We start from the raw sequence: 25,883 nt of genomic DNA on the forward strand, positions 1-25,883 counted from the left end.
TAGTAGTAGAAGATATTAACATTAAATTAATTATATTTAAAAGGATTAAAGATTGATTTTTGGGACAGCCAATCTTGAAAAATTAAGCAAATTATAAAATGTCGGTCATTAAATTTACTCTTGAATTTCAATATTTAATTCTTTAGCTATCTATTGATTTTTACTTTGTTCGTTTTATAATATGATATTTTATAATACGTGAACATCGATTTTGATGTTAGGTATCGTACCAGTTTTATTATAAGATAACCTTTACAATCATTGATACATATTATACAATTTATCGATTAAGGGAGAAATATATATATATTTAAATATCTTTCAAAAACACGTATCTAATAGTTATATCAGACAATTCACGGACAACTATATGATATAAATAATATGAATGTGAGAATCCATCCTTATAAGCTGATACTTAATCTGATATTGACCAATAACATAATTATGTACTTCATTACTATTAACCCTTAAGCAGGGGCTGTAAAAACTAACGTTCATAGTCGCATATAAAAATCAGAACAAAACCAAGTACCTAAGTTACTAATAAATAATATATTACAAAAAAAAAATTCATAAAAAATGTTGGTTTGTAAAAAATTAAAAATAATAAACATATTATAAACATAAGTTTGTACTATAACAGAATTTTTTTTAAATTCATTTTTCTTGTATTTCATTGAGATCAAAGACGAACTGTATATTTATTAATATTGTGCGTGGTGTATTTACATTTATACAACCGTTAGTTATAAAATATCATACTACAATATTCATAGAAAACTAGCATTACAATCTAACCACCGTAAAATGTATTGACACCATAAAACTGATAATCAACTATACAAAAATAGATAAGTGGGTACCTACGTGGTTCATGATAAAATAAATAGGTATTATCTCAGTCAGCGTGATTGTCTAAGTACTCTAAGTTGTAGTTCAAAACTTCCATAATTAATCTAAACATGTAATATGTAATAACCATTTATTATAGGAACGTTGTCGCAAAATCAGCTGCAATCTTTTTTATATTGAACTGACGTGTACATAATATTATATATTATTATAAAAATAATATTAGTTTTTTTTAGTAAAGTTCGGGAAAAAAATAAAAAATTAAGACGCTACAACTTGCGAGGGGTTAAGTATATAACCGGCTCCCGTTTTGACGCCTATTTTGAAGCTGTTTACCATATTTTAAAACTTTCTATTATACAAAAATCGATTAAACAAAATTATCATACGAACCATCTTCTAAATAAATAAATATAAACAAATTATATTTTTTGTAATACAAATGTTTTAATTTATACATTTAGACCTCATACGACCAAATAAAATTAATAAATTGAAAACATATGACATAGATTTTTTTCTTTAATATAATATATAATATAATATTATATGTACATATATTTTATTAAACTTTCTTCAATTTAAATGTAATTTTTATTCTCTGGGACATTTTTTTGTGAATGCATTAATGAGGTTATCTATTGTACTTGAATAATACAATAAAAGGATGTAAAAAATAATATATCAATTTAATCACTTATATATTTTTTTCTTAATTAATTTAAGTTAATTACCTAAATATATATTTACATTAATAATTTATTTCATTAGATAATTGTACCTTGATAATAAAAGCATACTAATATTATTTTGTTTAACCAAATATATTATTAATAAAAATATACATAAATATAAGTCAAAACTTTAATTAGTTAGGGAGCAGTAATATTGTAAATTTTTTCCCAAAGGAGTTTATCTAACATATCAGATCTATAAAGTAGTTGAATTTTTTATTGTGATTCCATGTAAAAACTGTAATCAATACAAACATACAATACCGATATCGTCCTAACAAATAATGTCAATATTTCAAATATTTTAATGGACAATAGATAACCACGCCTTTCATAAATCCGTTATTATTTTTACTATAATTTTTTTCAAAATATTGTTAAAAAGTTTATTGTCAGTTCTATACTATTTGGTTTTTCCATTAAAAACTAAGCCATAATTATTTATATCACGTTATATAAAAGCAAATACATGTTTTTTTTATTGTAAAATCTATAGCTATAATATATAATGCTGAACTCAGTGTTGACTATGTTCATAATTGACTAAAATATCTAAATCATCTTTTTATTAGTGTACAATAAATATTTAATCACTAAAATATGACTTTATAAAATATGATGGAAATGAAAATAAGCCAAACATTAAATTACTTTATAAATAATATTAAATATTAATATTATAAATAAAAAATATTAAATTAACTTAAACATATTCTACATAAATTTTAAAAACAAGAAATAATCAAACAAAGATAACGTTTAAGTATTTATGAAAAGTAAGTTTTGAAAAAGTTTTTGCGATAAACATTTTTATGATTCTTTAACTCCTGATATTATATACATATATATAAAACTGTGTTCAAAAAATGAATTTAAGTAATTTCAAAAACATATGTCTTACAAAAATAATTATAGAAAAGTAAAGAACAAAAAGTAAAGACGTTTTCTCTTATATTATTAATATTTTAGGAATGTTTCTTATCTTATTCATAACCGATTTTCAATAGATTTATAGCACTAAAATTTTGTTATACACCAATATTAGACAAAAACGCGTATTTTTGTGCAAACAAAATCCATCAACGTATAATAAACAGCTTTTTTTATTTTAGTTATTTGATTAACATTATTACTTCAGGCTAAAAACGATTTTAAAACATTTAAAACGTTGCTTGCTATTTTGGGTGATTAATGTTTCCAAATCCAACCAGTATATTATTACGTCATAATTTCCGTAAACATTATCATGGTGATTTTAAATAATAAAATATATCGATTTAATAAATATTGTTATTAGTTACACGATATAAAATAGATATAATGTACAATGTATATATTATACGATTTCCATACGTGTATTGTATTATAAAATTAACAATTCGTGTGTTATAAGGTTTACCTAATTTTATTTAGTTAGTGTGGAAATATGATGCATACAGATCCGAACTAAATGTAGGTTATCTACACATAATATTAAAAATGTGTACAAAATCATTTTACCATTATTATGGGGGTGGAAAATCATCTTTTTCATTGTATTCGTAGAGGCGGTAAAAGTTACGCATATATATATATATATATATATATATTATATATTGTACGTCATGTTATTCAAGTGGACTTTTTAACCAGCTGCTGCGAGGAGGGCTGGTGCTGCGTGACTGCGTTTTGTTGAGGGGGCGACCGGCAGCAGCGAGAAACGATTTTGGCGTACACGACAGACCGATGACTGTGCACGGTGACCTAGATTTTTCCTCTGTATTTTGCACATCGCATTTTCCCCGGGTCAACCGAGTATTATGCTCTTATCGCATATACGTATAACCTCCCCTCGGCCTACATGATCGCATATATAATATGATACATATGTGTGTATACCTATATATGTATATATATATATAATATGCTATATGCATTATACATATTATTATATGTAGTATGTACGTATAAATATTTATATATACATATTATTTACGTGACGCTCGTGTATAATTCGTATCAGTAATGGAGTATAATGGTAATAATAATAATATACTTGTGCAGTACGCTGCGAGCGGAAAAATTAGGCATGTACGACGCGATATTACTATAATAATATCATATACAGATGGCAATGCTATTATATGCGTGCCACTAATTATTTATTCATTTTTTCCATCCACATTGTTTCGTTAACAAGCAATAACACATTTTCAATCTTTTTTTTCCCGGCCTCGACCTCGAACCCTGTTCTCAATTTCACCGAGTTGACACACACACACACCCGCGCGCGCGCACAAAACACAGACATACATAATATAATTAACCTAAGTGTACCAGTGATTTAATACCGCTCGCCGTGCACTGCAGTCTACTACTACACTCCTTTCCATACTTATGCACACCCTCCTCGTGCAACTTCGACGACGTCCATCAATCAATTTGTGGCAGCGACGGTGATGGAGAAGGGTTACGAGTGAACGGCCGCCATGCCGCGCCCAATCGGAGGAGGTGTGGCAGACCTACACTGTCGTCGGGTGCTGCTATTTCTACGGGAGTTTTGACTTAATAACGCACATAATTCGCCGACTCGACACCTTCATTTCCGACCAATATTCTCCTTCAATATAACCCACAACTAATGATATTATGGGGGTGTCAAAAAGCCTTCATCAGGGCTAAAAACGTGACGAAATAGCTATTGCTGCTGGCACCAGCTAGTGGAAACTATAATTATATATATATATACAGCGAGACGCTGAAAGAGGGTAAGAAAGGGTGGTTATACACGCGTTAAAACGATGTATTTTTTCCTTGAGCATTTCCTATCTTTTACCAACCACAAAAAAATAAAAATAAAAAATATGGATGATTAATGACATCTTTGTCTTAACGGCGTGGCCAGAATTTAAATTCGAGTAACACCAATTTTTTTTTTTTTTATCTAAATAATAATAATAATATCTACTCTTTCAAAACATAAATGTTTTCGAAATGATGATCAATTAACAAATTTTATCAAAAATATATTAATACATTATAAATGGTTTAAATATGTTGGCCAGTTACACTCTTTTTTTTTTAATTTAGACAAATTACTAAAAATTGAGGTTAAAAAATCTACAAAATAACTTGTAAATTATTACAAACGAAAACAATAGGTATCATGGAACTACCTACATTTTTACAATTTTAAATCTATCCATAAAATAAATAATTCAAATTAACTTTCATTGTTATTTAAAATTTATAGAAAAATATTCAAATATTTTATACTTCAAATATTCACAAAAAAAAGTATATTATTTGTACCATTCACATTTTCTACAACTGAATTCATTTAGAAAAATTTAAAAACTAAATCTAACAATTCCATATTTATTAGGGTGTAACTATATATTATATTAATATTGTAGTATTGTATAACAAGAAAAAATGTATAATAAAACCAATAACTACCATATAATTTCTACCTTTTACATATTTAACCTCAGTTAAAAAAAGCATACATTACAACACCATTCATTTTCATTGTAATAAATCTTTAAATATATATATTATATATTTCTATAGTAACATTTAGTAAACTTAAAATTAAATTACGTTTACTAATAACAAATTATTTCTGATCTCCATATGAATCATCGAAAATATTCAATAATAAATTATAAAATGTATATAGTATTGAATAACTTACTGTAAATTGATTAATCAAGTAAAGCAGTATTAAAAGCATATACGATTTTCTATATTGTAAGAAAAATAATGGATAAAACTATTTACACGATAAATCACTATTTGAAACTAAGATAATATAAATTAAATCTAGGAACATTTTAATGTGAATATACCATAAAATAAAATTAGGTTAAGTACCCGCGGTATAAAGAAATCGTGTTATAGACGCATTGTCAATTTCAATCAGTTAGGTTGAAAAAACTTCTTGAAGAAAACTCAATTTAAAAAATAACTCGTTCTTAGTAAAATTACTTTTTTCATTACTTACACAACGCATCGCATATGTCATAATATAATCGAAATTTACGAATTATACCCAAAATGATCGAATATATCTTCATATAAGAATATACAAACATTTGGCAGGTATATGATTAAAATATCTAGCTGTATAGCCGGCATATAGTAAAATATACAAATAAAATATTTAAAAGTTGATTTCATTGATATTACAGTTGAATATTTGGTATAATAATATCATTATCAATTGCACTAGGTATAAATATCAATAAAACAATGTAAGGTAATTTTATATATTATGCATACTTGGAAATGTTGATATACCTAATATATAAATATGAAATATGAAATATATATATTTATGTTAGTAATTCTAAAAAATAAAATAATATAATTTGAATTCTGTATTTCGTAAAAAAACCAAAATATATTATACTAAGTATAGTTTTTATTTTCTTCAAAAACAAAATCAGTGTATTATTATCCTTTAAATATAATTCTTTAGACATTTTTAATTTAAGTTACGTGCATAATTGAACTAAGTTAGTTTCAATCTAATGTCACATACTCTTATTTGTATGAAAACTACTCAAGATCTTACACAGTATATAACTATTAATTTGACATAAATTAACTCAATTTATATTTTTATAATATGTAAAAACGTTATCTAAAAACCAATAGGATAGGTTCCAAAAATATATAGGACATATTATACGAATCTAACAAAAAACAATTCAAGGAATGAGATATTTGAGAAACTTGTTTGGTCACATGTAAAACATATAATACGCCTCTTGAATAACCAGAAAAGTTTAAAATAATAAGATTTAATTAAAAAAAAATAATAATAATCTGTTAAACATTTATAATTTAATATTTAGCAATGCTTTCAATATTATGGTGTATATTTTGTGTCGACCCGTATTTTTTTTTCATTTGTAGACATTTTCCTGATCTATACTGAGATATTATGATTAATATGTTGAAATTGCAAAAGTTAAGGATTTCTTAAATTTGTCATTAATATTCGTATCTATATTATAACCACGCACATTTTAATAATAAAAAAAAAATTTGTTTATACCTACTGAAGACAATATTATTCAAAATGTTGGTACACTTTAATAAACCTAACAATATGTATTTGTAGGAGTATATTTCATATAGAATAAAAATACTGAAATTAATGCGATTAACGACAGCGATGGTGTTAAATTGCCTAAATAGAGCGCCGGCCAATTGGAAACGTGACGGGGTAGAATTAATTTTCAATAATAACTTTGTCAAAACTACATAGTAGCCTTATCACTATATATACACGTGGTTCGTTGAAATTTGTATTTTAATGTTCCATCAAATATATATTGTATCGATATTATGTAACATTAGGTGATGTGAATCATGATCCCTTTTAGTACGATTGCCAGGTTCCACAGAAGCTAATAATAATAATGCCTAGGCCTGTAACGTGAATTATAAAACAGAATCGTTTTACATTTTGAATTAAATTATATTTTTATTATAAATTATTAAAATGTATCATTTTAACTTCTAAAACAGTATTAGTGATATTATAAATAATGTATAATAGGTACATTTTATGTCATACCGATTACGGTTATTAATGCAATTTAATTTTGTGTAAATATATTATAGTTGTATACAATAACGTCAAATAACTTTTTATGTTATCAGTTTCCAAATATTTAAATGGCCAAGCAATATATAAATATACATCTACTGAGAAATGCCTATTTTATTTTAAATATATATATATATATTAAATGTTATCCAAGAACTTTTAAAACATAATAATACGACTTAATTACATTGCATTTAATTCATAAATATAAATTTGAAATTGTAATAATTATTTAATCAAAATTATAACTGGTGAAATTTTAACAAAATTACTTTTGAAAAAATATGATTGTATGAACAAAAAGTATAATGATAATATTATAATGTAATACAATAAGTACAATTAACACATTTACACGCCACTTTAACACATTCAAACCTAATAAGCTGGTTTGGAATTTTTTTAAGCTGCTTTGCGTTCTTGAACTTATTATCTTTTTTTTAATAACACCATAACTTGAATAACAAACAGAATATTTTAACGTCTTAAACTCATAAACTTAGATGTAGTAAATTTAAATAATTATTCTTATAGTTAATATATCATAAATTAATCATAATTCAATTATCCAAACGCGTCATTTTCTATATTAAAGTAGATTATTTTGAGTGATGTAAAAAATAATAAGAGATTGATTAGACTTATCCAACGATTATTTTTTTTCGTTAGCAGGTAATCGATATGCCCAGATAGATTGTGAATTATTTTCACTTATCGTTCACGGTAAATAATAATCGAAATGTCAGTGGAAATGTTTTTAAGTATAATTGATCGCTTTAAAAATTATCATATTTTTGAATCAATTATAATATTTCTCATATCCATCCAGATTATTTTTTTTTTTTTTTTACTGATCCATGACAACGCAAAAAATACTAAAGACAATATTTTTTTTAATTTTCTTTAGATTTCGTGATATAAATTTATATTGTATTGGACTACATAGATTTATTAAGTTTGTAAAATGTGAACATGGAACTTATTTTTTTTACTTACCTTTAGTATACTTGGATGTATTTTTTAGTTTAATAAACTAAAAAAAAGAATTTATTCCGTTTATTTTGTTAACACCACTTAACCTCAGAAAGTCAATAAACGGCTTTCCATTTACTATTGGTTCCTCAGTCAATTCAAATCAATTACGTGATTTCGTTACACTGTACTAGCCTTCGTCTTGTCAACAACTCCATGTAAACGTAGAACGTGTATATTTGTATTAAGTATGTGCGTATTAAACAGGCGTTTACGTGTTTTTCTTTCTACCCTAAATCTAAACGTCGTTTTCCGGTAATAAAAGTAGTATATCAATCCGTTTTTTCGGTATATTTTTATGTTTTCATTCCTCCATAAAACGCCAAAAAATTATATTACACATAAAACTCACCGAAAATCAAAGTCTTTAACTGAATAATATATATACATTTGTCAGGTATATCATCTCTGTATAATTTATCATTATTATATTATATTAAAAATCGAAAAATTGTTTATTTTATAGTGAATAAGAGTCTGGTAATGAAATTATATTTTCTGATTAACAACAAATTAAGTACGAAATATGTATTCATATGTTGGACGCTACTATTCAGAGAATTAAAATAAAAGTTCATAGCTAACCTACCTACAGCTATACGACAAATATATTTTTTCTGTTATAAAAATTATTTGTTATTTTTATTTTATGCAATACTTAAGAATATCTTGTGCTTGTAAATATTATTAAATTTAATATAAATATAAGTTAATAAAAAAAACATTATTAATTATATATAAGTATTATACAGTTAAAAAATGTGTCATCCAATTACTTTTGAATAAAATATAATTATGATATGAGTAATATAATGTTTATGTTTGTATTGCTATTATAATTAGAGATTCACGAGTATAGAAGGTTTAATAATGTATATAAAATCTTAGCTTCTCTATAGAAATTATATCAAATGACGTGTTGGACAGTTAGTTCCTCCCAAAATGATTGCCTTAGGGCGCTAATTACAGTAACATAACACTAAGTATAACTCATGATTTTTACTTTTTAGTGATAATTAATAAATAAAGTTTCATAAATAATTTTTGTACTATTACTATGAAATATGAATATCAAACAGACGGATTCTCTAATTAAACTATTAAAACTAGTATATTTTTTGCAACAAACATTATACAACTATTGTGAAATATTTAATAAGTCATAGTTTTGAGTTATATAACAGCAAAATAGTTGCACATAGTTTGAATCGGTTTTTGTCAGTTAATAATACATTCAGTCTAATTCGAGAAATACATTATAAACATGAGTGGGTGGAATAATGTGTATCGAATGTGATTGAAGCGAATAAAGTAAAAACCAATAATTTATTTTTTCGTTTAGGTCATTAAAGAAACGCGAAAGAATTATATTATCACATAAAAGTTTTTATCAGCAACTCTTTATTCTTGCATACCACGTCTTTGTATCGACCAAACTTTTCAACTTTTTATAACATTTGAGAACAAAAAAGGACAAATAATTAATATTATATATATATTATATATTTTAAATATCACAGTGACTATTGTAAAGTTCAAAGCGTTTCAGTGGATGCATTTAAGTTTTATAATTATTTTGCTTTTATTTAATCATGAACCACACAATATCTTATAAACAATAAATTAAATTTTTATACCTTTAAAATATATTATTTTAAATTGTTTATGATTATCCGTATTTATTCTTAAATTTAAAAATGTCTTATATATTTTCTAATATAATATACTGCCTATTTTACGATAAAAGAATTATCTAACTTATAATATATTATATATTTATATTTCATAATATATTATATTCGTCAATCAAATTCGAATTTTTTTTATTATTTATTCTGTTGGTAAACGTTCCATTGGTCTTGATACGGTGAACAAAAAAATGGCCATAAAACGTTTTATACATATATATTATACAATATTCAGACCAGTGTTCTATACATCAATACGTCCATTTATAACGTTTGCCTTGCCGTGAGTAGTTGACCCATATCCTCTAATACATTATTCTAATATATAGCCATTTCGTCAGAAAAACGACATAAATCACGCTGGAGCTTTTTTCTTGCGATACTATATCAGCGGGAAAAACGTAATAATATACACTCCCAAGATATGGTTATGGTGGACCAGAAATATACTGCTATCCGAATTTAAACATCTCTCTTTTTACACGGCTACCGCGTTTGACCATCACACTCCGTGTATAGTTGATACAATGATAATACTAATAATAATATACAATTGTCTTAGGAAAATAATTTAAGGCTATCGAATTTTATCGGACCGGGTTCGTTGGCGATGCTCCAAATATGTTCTCCTACACAATCGATAGAGCGTCTTTAACGAAAATATTTCCCAGGATTCAGGTCTAGGCAGCTAATGAACAAAGTCAAAACGACACCGAATATCTAATCGTTACCTATTTAAGAGTGATATCTATAAAATAATATTAAAAGTGTTTATATACAATAATAATAATGTTTATTATTTATTTAGATTTTAATAAATCTAGCATCTCTACTGTCTTGATACATGGGTTAATAGAAAACCAAAGACACAAAAATATAAAAACACACAAATGGTAACGTTTGTCAAGTGAAATATTAATTTTAATATACATATTATTGTTCAAAATGTTAACTCGCTTTAAATTGCTATATAAACACGCAGTGAACTAATAATTTTAAATAACAAACGATGTTCACTAATTTTATTAAGTCGATGTCGGTTAAAAAAATATAATAACGCTATAAATCTAGTCTATGCGACATATATATTTATATATACCTAATTTCCTAATATATTATGACATAAATAATACAAAGCAACGATATGAACAATCGCAATTAATATTTGGAACATGTCATATGAATATTTTATTAACGTTTTTCTTATATCTCTCAAACATAGTATTACCTATATATAATATATTTAAACATGATATACGTAAATACATCCAATTCAAAATAAATGTTATAGAGGCATACATAACGCTAGCTACTTCTACATGAACCTATGAATAATATAAGTAGCTCCACCATTACGAGACGCCCAGCGCGTAATCCTTTGTAAACAAGCTACTTGTTTCGGTGGCTCAGAAATGATATGGTGGCACATTCAAGAGTCGTTTAGACGAATGTCTTCTGCATTTCAAATCATTATACGTATTTACGAACGGTGGTGTTAAAAATACAGTTGGTTATAAATCATAGTTCATGGTTAGAATATTGTAATACGTTCGTACTCGCGAATAACACTATGAAAAAAAATGTGATCATAAACCGTTTTAAAACGAAAGCCGGTGTGACGGATACTGAGATGGCGGTGAGGCGGACACTGAAAAAAACGAACGACCTCCGCAACTATTGTAAGATTTGAAGACCAACGGAAAATATTGTGGTTGCCCTTTCGCCACAAATAAAATGTAAACAATTACCGTAAAATCAGTCGAGTTTATACAGTGGTTTCTGGCATATAGAACAACGCTAATTATTCATAGAACACCCTCCGAAAAAACATTTATTATCTAGGTCTATAGAGCACTGGCCAACTACAGTAATCACAAGTAAAGACATTAAACATTTTCTGGAAGTTACAAAATAAGACGAATCTGAGGTGTTATTTACACTCAGGTTACTAAGAATTGATTGCTTCATATTCTCATCTACGACACTCATTAAAAATTCATTGTATTTGTATGTTACTATGATGTGGATAGGTTTCGAAAATTCAAAAATAGAATTGTTAAAATAATCTCATTTTTAGCTTATAATTTGAGTGGATAGTTACGTAAGTACTACCTACCAGCAATATTACATTATAACGAATAAATTATATACCTAAATAACTAAAAGCGAATTAAAAAATTTGAAAATAATTCTGAATCATAACTCATATAATAATTAAAAATGTCAAAAATAGTATATATTATATGTTTATGTCCAAGTAATTCTATGTTGTAATTCACTAATAGTTCAAAATGTCATATTTTCAGTCATGTTTTCATTGTTTTTCTTTCTAAATACAAATAGGAGGACCTGCAGCTCTTTATATTATATAAATAATGCGAATACTGAAAAAACTTACATTTATATTATATTATTAAGGCATTTAGTTAAGTACAATCTCGTCCCTATAAACAATAATAATCCCATAACAATTATTTATAGCTATCGAAAAAAACATGTAATCTACCTTTTATATGTTAAGTATTGACTATTGAGTGTAATATATTTGATCAAAAATGTGATCTGAACACTTTAAAATATAATATAATACACGCGTGTTATGAGTAAACCTTTTTTTTTTTTTTTTATTAAAAAACTCTTTTTATAATTTACTATGTTTACTCAACGCACGCAACTGTAAAACGTCTGACCGACTTACCTTGCACGAATCGCATGACTTGGCGGAGTACTTTTGCTTGCAGTCGTACCTGGCCAACACCTCGTTGAACTGACACGACATGGCGGCCGCGATGTCGTCCATATCGAGTGCCTTGTTCACCTGGTCGACACACGACTCCTTGTCCGCGTATGGCTGCTGTACGACCGACTCGACGGTGTGGTGGCAACAGTGCCGGAGCCGGTACCGGGACAGACGGCCGGGCCGGCGGTACGCGCCCGGGTCGTCCGGGCACATGGCCGGTATGAGCTGCCGACGGGCGTATTCAAGGCACTGATGATTACTACTACTATTATTATTATTATTATTATCGTTATCGTTATCGTTATCGTTATTATAATTATTAATACTATCGTTATCGTTATTATTATTGTAATCGTAATTAACATTATTATACTTTTTATCATTATCATTATTATAATTATTATTATCGTTATCGGCACGTCGGGCGCACGGGATGGCCGCGGGACACCGCGGCGGGCCCGGGCCCTCGCTTATCTGCCCGGTACACGCCGGCTCCCGGAGCGACACGCGCACCAATTCGCAGGCCGCGGTGCCGGCCGTCGCGTTGTCAGCGGCCGGCGACGGCGGCGGCGGTGGTGTTGATGACTTTGGCGACGACGGGGACGGGGACGGGGACTGCGACCCGGTCCGGCGGGTCGCTGCGACCGCGGTGACCGTGGCCGTGGCGGCCGTGACGGTGGCCGTAGCGGCGTACACCGCCGCGGACGTTGGCGAGGCGCCGGTTGCGGTCATGACCAGCGCTGCGAGCACCATCGGCCAAATGACGACGAGACGGATGAGACCGCCGCCGGTGCTGGCAGCGCGCATTGTACCGCCGGAACCGGCGCCACCACTCTATCACAACCGATCCGGCCGTTTCGCCGCGGAATCCGCATTTTTCCTCCTTGTACCTGCAACACACAGTGAAACGTTTCAATTTCGATTTCGTGTCATCTAATCATCACGAAGCTTGTTGATTTACTTATTTATCAGCTCACGATTTGGGGGGGAGGGGGCTTAACAATATTATTGTGATACAATACACGACAAAAGGTGTACTACCTTACTACCTAATATATTATATACTACCTACTTAGAAAGCTAAAGTTAAAATAAAACCTGTATTTTTTTTTGGACATTTCAACCTAATTAGTTTGACAGTCGAAATAACACTTAGCTTTTGCAATTAATTTAAAAATAATTTAATAATCAAGTTAAAATCATAAATGTTGTGGTCTTATACTTTATTAATGGTTGATCTATAATAGTGATTACTAATAGTAAATTAAAAAAAAATGGTATTTTACTTAATGAGCTACTGGATATACTATACAATATTATTGCAGTTATGTTTCTTGATAAAATAATATTATATAGAAATATAATCACAAAATACTCTTTATTACATAATAATTTAAAAAGTAAATTAGGTAACTTGTTTTAAAGTACTATATATATATATTTTTTTTTTATTATAATTTTAAACTTAGCGTGTTAAATTTATTATTTGTTGGTTATTAACTTCTGAAAAATGACATTGTGATCATTTAACTTAAGCTAATTATTTTTAATAACTTGACCACCTTTTTTATGACACAACGAATAACTACAAATTAAAATACTATAACATGATACTGAAATTTTTTCCTGTATACATTTTAATGGTGCTAGATAATATGTCTAATATAGTTTTTTTTCAATTGTTGTAATAATATATTTATTAAATTTAAATCGTGTTTAGTGTATTGAAATTATTAATACAATATAATTTAAAATTCTATTTTTAATTTTGAAGTAGTATATTTTTATTATTATTATTAAGTAAGTAAATATATTATTATACTATTAACATATGTGTTACTATTTTTAAATGGAGTTTATTTCAACAATAATAATTATTACCTATTATTATGGTTAATGATGCCTATTCTAAGCGCACGAGATGGCCGCGGGACACCGCGACGTTCCCGGAACATCGCTTATCTAATAATAATAATAAAAGAAGACCAACATATTATAAACGCTACAAATTAAAAATGTGAATGATGAGTTTGTAAAACATTTAGTTAAGAGATACTTATAGTTACTTCATATCAAATATAAATCAAAATTATTTAGCGTATTACATTGTTAGGAGATATGTTCAATAGGATTATTATAATTTATAACTATAAAGAGTATGATGCATTGTAATTGAGAATATAGGACAAGAGTATGATAGGATTTTATAAATAAATATAATATAAAAATAACAATTATTATACTAATAATAGAACGAAATCATTACGTATAATTATGCACAGTAGTAGATTTAACGGAATATAAATACATTCTCAGATTCGGCACTCCAGCATTTTTTTTAGCACTATCAAAAGTGGAACGGAAAATAATTTAATGTAATGAATAATATTACCAGGAAGGCTACATCATATTATTATGTCATATGTGTATTGATGAGTTAAAAACTATATCTAAAACCATATTTACAAATTGGCAATATATACGCATTCCGTCAATGATTGGTACATATTACACATCATAAATGACAGATAATTTACAACAAGAATATAATGCAGCAGAAGTGTTACAAACAAGTAGTATGTATTCATAAATATTATTGTATTAATTACCTTTGCCATTGATTATTAATTATGTATGTATTATATATTTATATACATATATATAAATATATTCCCGTATGGAATGTACGCTTAAAATCAAACTTATTAGTTATAATTTTAATGTTGAATTTAATAGACGGGTACTTAATTAATTCGTATCTATAGTTAATTATTATTTAATTTAATTATAATTAAGATAATTTTACATGAATAATTTATTAAAAAATAGACATTTAGAATTACCTACAGAGTAATTATATTGTTTAGCTCATTGTAATGTTAACGGACTAAGACTTTTTTCTTAATTCATCTTTTATAATTTAAATGTCTTGCAAAGGAATTCATTGAAATGGGAATATTGTCTGTACTTTGCAGTCAGTAGTCGATAGTTGTAGCGGAATGTTTTTTGCGCTTTTCTTCATGCTTCAATTGAACGAATTTATTTTTACCTTAAGGCCAAAATAGTTGCGATAAAGAAACTATTTAAATTTAATTATATCAAGTATAGACGATATATAATGGTTTATGTTTGACAACTTAACCAAAACTTTAGTAGGTGAGCACAAATTCACGGAAGAGTAAACTAAAAATAATAAGGAAAAATGATTTAAATTACTATGTGATTAATGATTGGTGTCTGATGAAAAAAAATATGTTCCTAAAACAAATCCTAGCGCACATTATAGCTGCTCATTTATATGATCTGAGTTTGGAACTTATCACATACAAACATTGTATACATATTTATTATAGTGCAGATCAGGTACATAGAAACTTTCATCCGAGATACTCGCTAAAATGATTACGCAAATGACGTATATAATATATTAAAAAAGGTCAAGTCAAAAATAATATCAAACAATCAAAGGACAATGGTTTTATTGTAACAACTTTTATAATTATTGTGTCCTTAAAACATACTCTATGTTTAATTTCACTCTGAAATAATTATACAATAAAATTAATAATATGTCAGTCTCATTATTCTAAAATATTTTAAATAACGAAAATTTCACGTGATATGATTTTTTTTCGCCCGTCCATGAATGCATAATGCAAGTTAAAAATAAAATATAAAAGTTTCTTCGTCCTATTATTTTTTGTGAATTATCAGAGTTAAGATTTATCACGCTTACGATGAGTACACTTTAATATAACAAGGAAGGGACCATCGGCTCGTTAAAGGATTTGCATTTTTCATAAGATTACGCGTATACGAGTTTTGTCTATATAGTGTCATAAAAAGGAGTATCGAATCCTCATTTATAACCATTTAAAGCTTAATACAATTTATTTTTAATAACAATACTTTGATAATGTAAACAAATAAATAACTTAAAATTATATTTAAAAATATAAAATAACAAGATAGATTTAAAAAATACATTATTTAAGTATTAAAATATGAAACATTATATTTTAACATTAATAAATATATTTTCTATAAATAACGTTTCAATACGTTTTAATAACTTAATTATCACATTACGTTTAATTATTATAGATTATCAAATTTAAAAAATAATAATGTTATAAAACTACATCACGATGTTACAAAAAATCTTACGCGTGATTCAATTATCTAGGGTAACAATATTGCTACAATCGATGATATTGAATATCCATCTATAATATTTCTAAATCTCTACATTGTCTATTTGTAAATGAAAGGTTTCAAAAATAATTTTAATCTGCATAAATATTTTATTTTGAATATATCAATGTTTGATATTATAAGTGAGTATTTTTATACATATATGAATCAGGTAAACTATAGGGTCATCTTTAGAATTAACACAAACAAACATTTTGTTTTTTTAGTATAACTTATGAGGTACTTGACAAAATCGTTTCTAAAACCTTTCCCCGTTAACCAAAATCCTTATTCGAATTTAAAACAAAGGATCACCGCGTGACATGTCTAAACACAACCCGTTTAATACGCATTTGGTGACGTGTGCAAAACCTGAATCAGCCGTCAGCTTATACCTTTCAGGATCTTTATCTCATTCAAAGATCAAAAAACAGTGGTCGACAAGTTCAGTCTTAGATTGTGATCTTGGATTGATTGCTTTGGATCTTTAAAAGCCATTTTTTAAATGTGGCGCATCGAACATATTATGTAGTTTTCTATCTGCTCGCCGAAAAATAATTAGATTGTTATTCAAATTCATAATAAAATGAGTTATACAACATTAAAAGTACTGAATTCTGATTAAAAAAAATTAAGATATTGCATAATATTGTTTATGCTAATTTCACATTTTTACAAATTAGCTATATTATACATGTTGATTGTTAATAATTACAATTGAGATTCATCCTAAAAATGTTTTATTTGCTGATTTTATTAATTTTTGTACATTTTTGTTTTAACTGCAACTCTATATTTTATAAGCTTTCCGAGTGATATCTAAACAAAGGACCAACTCATTAGAATTCACATGGAATGGGAAATACAAGAAAAAAGTAACTACAAAAATGTCATCTACCAAAATAAATTAAAGTACTTATCATGGTCCTAAAGCAAAAATACCAATATTTGTGCATTTAAAGTTTGTTTCCAATCAGCAATACTCTTTGTCATCTAAAAAATGATTCTCCGTATCAGAGTTTTGCATTTTACATTCGGAAACAATAAGAAATAATAATTATAAGAATTAAAAATAATTATTTGATAATCCTATTAAAAACAAAAAAAAATGTTGCATTACTTTATGCGTTTATTATTTTACAATTCAATAATACTTTCAATTAAGTAAAAAAAAAAATTGGTTATTAAGTGGATGCATATCGTGTCTCCCACTATTGTATAAATTAAATCGAATCATAAAAAAAAAAATATGCAATATTGTCAAATTAAATATTAAAATAAACGATGTTGCCAGCTTATCGATTCATAATGCTTGAAACGGTATTAACACGTCATATACTTTTGTACCTGTCAGTTTAATTAATTTTTTTGTGTCACCGCCTTCTATTATATATAAAATATATAAGGTATAAGACTACATGTATTGCGTCACGGATAATAATAATATTTGCTGGTCATCATTACATAAAACGTCTAGTGCATTTAATACAAAATATATCAACACATATCACAACGTCCACAATAATATAATATACACATCATATAAAAGGTATATTACAAAAATAGCACATACGATATGATGTATATATTGTATATTTTAATAGTTATATAATATACCTGCGTATTATGTTAGTGTTTTGTAAAATATAATAATATGACTATACGAATATATTATATATATATATATATATATAAATAATATTATTATCCATCACGACTGAAAGTAATAGTAATAACATCGCTTATAAAGCCGGTGATAGTTCGACACCAATTTTGTCGAAAATATACGTGGAATACCGATATCGTATTGCATCGTCGTACCAGCTATAGTATACGTCACTTAAAATAATTTAATAAACACACACATTAAGTAATCATAAAATATCTTCTATTTTATATTATATATTGTGATCGCGGGACGTTCAATATTTAATGTTCAAACCGAATTGGGGGAAAAAAATCCAACGACAGAGACGATTTATATATTATTATATTTAGCCCTGCCATCGTCTAGGGGAGTAGCCGGGCTAGTGTACATAATATTGTGGTGTCTCACAATGGTGATGATAATAATAGTTAGTGTCACGTCATCCAGCAAAGGTATACACTATACCCACACACACACACACACACACACACACACACACACACACACACATACAAACACACAATATTGCAATGACACCACCATGTTTAACTATTCGACGAGCGGTTCGTTTTCATCGGCACGTGTGACCCGCTGTCTTTACGCGGTAGCCTCGAATATCGCATTACGGATTACCTCGGGATATGCAGCTGTGGCTGTGTGGCTTGCGGGGGAGATGTGACGGATGGTTGGACGGGTGATCGGATGGTGAGTAGGTGTGGAAGGGCCGGTAAAGGCTCGAGAGAGTCGGAGCGCTATTTCCGAGAAAATTACTGAAAACAATGTCTGAACAATATCCAAAGGTTTGAGTAAGTGTGCGCATTTATTGTTATTCGTATATATATATATATAAATGCACTTATAGATAGGGACACATTATTATTATATTCGCCGCACACTGTCTACATCTATAGCATTTGAAATTAACATTGTCTGATCGTGTAAGAGCATTTGAATCGCATACATTATACGCGTCCGAATGTTCTCGCTGTAGATACATTGTCCTTACTATGATATATATATATATATATATATATATCCAGGAATACGTACATTATAAGGACTATAAATTGTAAACGTTGCGAGCATGTTATGTGTATAACGTCGAAAAAAATTGACAAAAAAAGCAAGCGCTTGTAACCCATTCGTGCACGACGACAACGATGCCGATGGTAATATATTATTGTTACAACATTATAAAGGTATAGCAATAATATGTAATATATACATATATATATTATTATAATGATATATTATTGTACCTACCTACCTACCTACATACATACATTCATACATACGATACAATACGATATAATACATAAATATGGTTACGAGTGATAATGGTGTGCACAGCACATTTCCTTGGGCCGTTTTATTGTCTTATCGATTTTCGTAGCCGCGGGGACGCGAAGGAGGCGACCGAGACGAGCGCGCGATGCACATAATAAAATAATATTAATATCACTGTCTCCGGATTGTTTGTCGTCATTCGCGCATATAGATATGCAAATATTATACGCTTTTTATACTCAAAAATAACACAGGATGACGACTGGACGGTTACCGTAACGTGATTTCCGGTGAACTATATGCATGGCAAGCACGGGCGAGGTACGCCCGGACAACCAGCCGTAGATGGGACACGGAAAAGAGATGACGAACGAATTTAACGATTTTAAAGGACTTTCGGTAGCAGCCGTGGAAGTACTGTTTATAGGGGCCGAGAATGTGCAATAGAAGAAGCGAACGCTGCACAAGAAGATCAAATATTTTCAAAGCACTGTCGTGCAGTAATGAAAATATTATATATGCAAACAGCATTTATGTAACTACATTCGGAGGTTCAAGTCCTTCCCTCCCGCCAAACATAGGTGCAATGTGAATTAATTTTTGCGGAAACTCGACGACTTATCAACTTACAGAATCATATCGCGGTTTTGATTTTTACTCGTAGTGTCTTTCAGTTTAACATGAGACGTGCGCGTTTGATTAGATAGTTTATTTTAAGTCGTTCTATTAACGATGAATAATACCACAAAAACGAGCGCCAAACGGATCGTTCGATGAGCAATAATATTGCAGGCACACATAAGTCCGCGGATCGTGCGAATTGATAGACTTGGTATTTGGGGGGGGGGAAGAGGGATACTGGGAATTTGGAGTGGTTGAACTACTACAAAAAAATCACTACAAATCAGCGTGGTAATGATTACTTGACGGATGAGTCGGTAGCGCGTAGTGGTGGCGGTGGCGATGGTGATGGTGATGTTGTACAACAGCTGCAACTGCCTGGGGAAACGACGATTTGACGACTGTGGAGATGCGTTGTAGCGTCGTGTCGACGCCAGAGATCATGTCGCGTCGCCGGGCTGGTGACCCGCACAATCGACCATAACAACACAGAGCCCGCGACGGCGGCGGTCCGCTGTCCGCACACGACGACGACGTTGCCGTAAAACGGTGCGGGCTACGCGGCGGCCCATAATATCAGTGTAGATGGTGGCGTAACGCGGCTGACCACCGAGTCGTTGTCGCCGCCACCGCTGTAGTGGTAATAATAGTCGTTATAGCACCGGTAAACGCAATAATGGTTGTGGTATCGCTATTAGTAGTGGTATTCGCAGTAATATCAGAAGTAATAGTGTTATTAGTAGTATTGGTAGTATTAAAAATAGTGTCGGTAGTCGTAATGTCGGCGGAGGTTATGTCGTCGGATGTAGTAGTAGATGCGGCGGCAGCAGCGGCGGTAATAGTACAGAGCGCAGCGACGGCGACAGCGGCAGTGGCGGCAGCACGAGTAATAGTGATGCCGACGACGGCGGCGGCGGTAGCGTTAGTAGCGGCGGCGCTGGTAGACATTGACGCCGCGTACGTCGACGACACCGCCGACGCGGTCATGACCACAGTGGCCGGTGCGCCAGCGTTCGGCGTTAACGCGCGCTCTTATCTTAATTTATTTTTCCGGAATCAACGGATGTAAATGATGGGACGGATGAGACGACGAGAAACCGAAAATCAAACTATACGCGACCACTCTATTTCGACCGCTCTGCGCACGCCGACGTTGTGATGTTACTCGTTGTTGTTGTTGTCGTCGTCGTCGTCGTTGTCGTCGTTACTTTATAGTAATAATATTATAGTATAACGATGTTTTATCGTACGCTTCCGGCCCGCGACGATCGTCGTCGAGCTGACCAATATCGCTGCCTAACACGGATACACGAACACGCGCGCCAAACACTCGCGCCAGCGCACACACACACACACACACACACACACACACACACAGACGAAAACACGCGCGCGTAACACGCGGCCGCGACGAGAAACACTTGCGAAAACCGGTGGGGGGCGCGACCGTCAGCGAGTCTACTCTATACTGCACCGCGTCCCGGGTGTAATGTATGGAGTGGAGCGGCGCGAGAGGGCGCCGCGGCGGTGGCCATTTTTCGCCGCCGCCAGCCGATCGATATGACGCGCACGCCGAGCACCGTCGTCTTCCTCTCCTCCGCGGGTCGCGCCGCACGTGAACCCAACGCGGTTTTCCCCCGGCGCCGGCGCACGCACGCGCCACCACGGTTTATACTACCGTTACTATATACTTATTGTGTTATGTATACATGTACATTATAAGTACATGGATAGATGTATATATATATTATATGCGCGCGCGCGCGTGTGTGTGTGTACGTCGGGCGTGGCGAAAATCTCCGTGGCGGTGGGTGGTGGGTCGAGAGGTGTGGCTGTGTGGGTGGCTGTGTGGGTCGAAAGGGGAGGAGGGGTAGTGGTACCACGGTATATATACTGTGTAGACGAGCGTGCGGGGTGACCGCTGCACCGCCACCGCACAGTATTTTATCGGCCGACAGTGAAAAAAGAGAACCACTACGACGGCGGCGACGACGACGACGACGACGAACAGTATATATACGGCAACGAGCGGTAATAGTGGTGGCGTTGGCGGTGGCGGTGTATCAGGATGAAAAAAACCTCTAATAGATAATGTGTTCACTTTCTTTCAACCCCCAAGCCCCGCACTCGCTATCTGCCCGCCGCTCTCGCCGTTTCTCGCTAACCCTCTCTCGCTCTATCGCTCTCGTCCATTTCTCTCCATCTCTTCCCTTTTACGCTCTCTCGCCCACTGTTTATTTTCTCCCTCGCACTGCCGAAGCCGCGTACGATCAGCCGCCGCCGCCACCACCACCGCCGCCCACACGCCACTCCGGTTCCGATAGTTCTGGACACATTCGATCACTGGTCGTAAAACGAAAATATATATAAAAAAATAAAATTGAAACAATCGCCACCCGTTCGGCCGCCTCCGATACGTTTCCTAGTCCGGTGCCGAGTTGATTTTATTGCGGCCCGACAGTCGGTCGAAACCGAATTCGTACACGCAATACCTGAGCATTTCGCCTATATTAGAAATTAATAGAATTGGTAATAATTTCAAACGTTCCTCCCTCACCCCCCTACAGAGTATTACAATTAAAGTAGTAAAACATCGCAATATACTTTGTTTTATCATTTCGAAAATAGATACCAAGAGATATTGACTATATAATACCATATCAATACTCGATGCATCTATTATACAAATCAAAAACCAAAATAAATACAAAACAAAAGGATTTCAAAAACAAAATCTATCATTTGAAATGAGTCCAATGCATATAGTATGATTGTTGAATTTAACATTTATAATTCAATAGGTAGTGAAAATAATTTCGATGATAAGCCTAACTGTAGCAGATAAACAGATAATAACAATAATTTATAAATTTAAAAACTAATAAGCATAAAGAAAAACGGGCGATGGGCGGCTCCCACAACTATCTCCCCTCAAATATGACACAAAATGCGTTTTTATTATTATCGCTGTATGCGGTCGTTTTGCCACTGATTATTATTATTATTATTATCATCGGATCGGTGAACAAAATGTATCTTTGACTACTCGGTATGAAAAGCTGATAAAACTCGCCGGTAGTCGCTTATTGAAAAACGTCGTACAATGTACATATGTGTGTCAAAAATAAATTCGCTACATGAGCAAGAAGACAAGGAGCATTTCATGTTTCAATGACTTAGACATGATTTCTTATTTAATAAAAACGCGATTCTTTAATTTGACACACAAAGTAATCTAATTCTGTTGTCGCGTTTGAAATATGACGTATTCACCATCGGAATCGTACATATTATTTTGTCTGTACTTTCATCCTTTCAGTGATATATTATATTAATAATAATATGATACTTAAATGATTTTAAAATAATGTATAACATTCAAATTAAAATTACTCGGGTTTGTCCAATCGCATTGCATAATATTTTTTTGTATAATGTCGATTGTGTCAATTTTTGCTATTACTTATTATTATCAGAAACTATTTACTATATTATAATCAATATTATTATTATTTTATTAATGTTCCTGTTCAACTGTATTATTATAATAAAATACAATAATCCACATTGACGCGCAAATAACTTAAAATCGTCACCATAACGAATTATTAATTTCAAGTGAAATTGTTACGGTTCATATATTTTTTGGTGCACAAATGTAATTCTCTATTTCTAAAATAATATACCTACTCTCATTGCAAACCTATTAAATGAATCTTTTAAGAAAATATTTTCTTCATATCCAAATTGATATAATTTTTGTATTTGAATGACACAATATTTTATTTTATAAATAAATTACAAAAATGTATTAATGATAATTAAGTTATGTAGGAATTATTTATTTTTATAAAATATATATTATAATGTTGTATTATTATTATTTGAATTCGGTACTTTTTTTCGATTAAAAAAAAAAAATAATAAAATTAATTTTCATTTTATATTTAACCATTTTTTAATTTAATTGTTAAGCTTTTAGTTAATTAATCAAACAATAATATTTCATGATATTCAAGTACAGGATATTTGGTAAAACTATTTTTAATAGGAATTTAATAACTAACATCATATAAAACATAATAAACATAATATGATATTTAACCGATAATCTATCATGGCCAATAATTATTTTTTTAATTGACTTAATGAATGAAAACTTTTAAAAATAATATTCTGCTGTTTAAAACTAAAAAAATAGAGACAAGGTTAGGTGCATTTTTGTAGTAACATCGCAATTCTTATATAAACATTTCAGTAAAATTGCACTAAAATATTATAAATGGAAATTAATAAAATAATAATAATTTATGTATAATTAATGTTTTATTCGTGCGTTTAACATTATTTCAACTTAAAATATTCACAATATTTATGGACTATTTATGAACTAAATAATGTATTATTGTATAAACTCCGAAAAATACTACTCCAAAAAAAAAGTAAAATTTAATCAAACTGAAAAAAAATAACCGAAAAATTATCAATATCCATTAAGTAAATTGAATTATTACCTATAACTACCTTTAATCTACTTTAACTCTGCAGCAAAATAAAAACAATTATTTTAAATATTTCAGATTTCAAATAAAATATTTTTCGTTTGTCTCGCAGAAATTATAATTCTAGATTCTACACTATAACCGATAATTAATTTATGATCTTAAAGTTATTTGTTGTGATTTAATTTTTACACGTGTATTAGTTTTTTCTTTTATTACACAATTTTTAATTTTAAGTTTAAAAATACAAAATTATAACAATTTTACTATAATTTATAAATGTTGTAATAGTAATATAATAACAGTTTTTTAGCCACTATTACAGTTAACCTACAGCTTATAAGAGGAAAGTATTATGGTATAAAAGAAGGCGAAATGAATATGACGTATTGCTTATACAACTTCTCTAAATAAAAATATTATATATGTATATACTGTATAAGTAACCTCAATATAAATATTTATATATATTTTAATATTATTCACTTCGCGAGTAATAAAATATATTATTTTACCAACTATTCAATGTTTTTTACCTCGTTTTCTTTCGTTTAAAAGTAATGATATTAATCTATTTGCGTGATAAGGACCGTTTAAATCTACTTAATTTTCAGCCGTTTTATCCATTATCATTGTCTGAACGGTTTCTTGGCATCCGTTTGCAATTCTATACCATTTGGTCTGTCGCCGTTAAAAAGCCACTCCTTTCTATATAAAACAGATCGTTTTCCTTTAGAATTACCCTAATGTATAAGACAATCGTTTTACGTATAAGGAAATTATTAACGGCCATGATTTAATAAATTGTTGAAAATGGTAAAATAATATTGTCTTTTAAATACAACTATTACTGCTTATATTATATTTTAAACATCTCTATTTACAATACCTATCAAATCAATACAATACAATTAAAGTAAACCAGTACTTTAAATATTATTATTTTACCATAAATAATTAATAGTATTTTTGAATCTAAG

General features: G+C 30.1%; 1 protein-coding gene across 1 annotated transcript in view; it reads right to left on the reverse strand.

Annotated features, from left to right (window-relative positions):
* The window catches only part of LOC132918959 (putative uncharacterized protein DDB_G0277255), a 43,152-nt gene extending 21,278 nt beyond the window's left edge, over positions 1-21,874 (reverse strand). Inside the window, exons 1-2 of the mRNA XM_060980318.1 lie at positions 20,704-21,874; positions 12,610-13,541 (exon numbers count right to left, since the gene is read on the reverse strand). Coding sequence (XP_060836301.1) covers positions 12,610-13,458 — 849 coding nt within the window. The 5' untranslated portion in view covers positions 13,459-13,541; positions 20,704-21,874. The remainder of the gene's footprint in view (positions 1-12,609; positions 13,542-20,703) is intronic.
* Between the last annotated feature and the right edge of the window lie 4,009 nt (positions 21,875-25,883).

The sequence above is a fragment of the Rhopalosiphum padi genome, chromosome 1 (genome assembly GCF_020882245.1).
Source record: "Rhopalosiphum padi isolate XX-2018 chromosome 1, ASM2088224v1, whole genome shotgun sequence".
Classification (NCBI taxonomy): domain Eukaryota; kingdom Metazoa; phylum Arthropoda; class Insecta; order Hemiptera; family Aphididae; genus Rhopalosiphum; species Rhopalosiphum padi.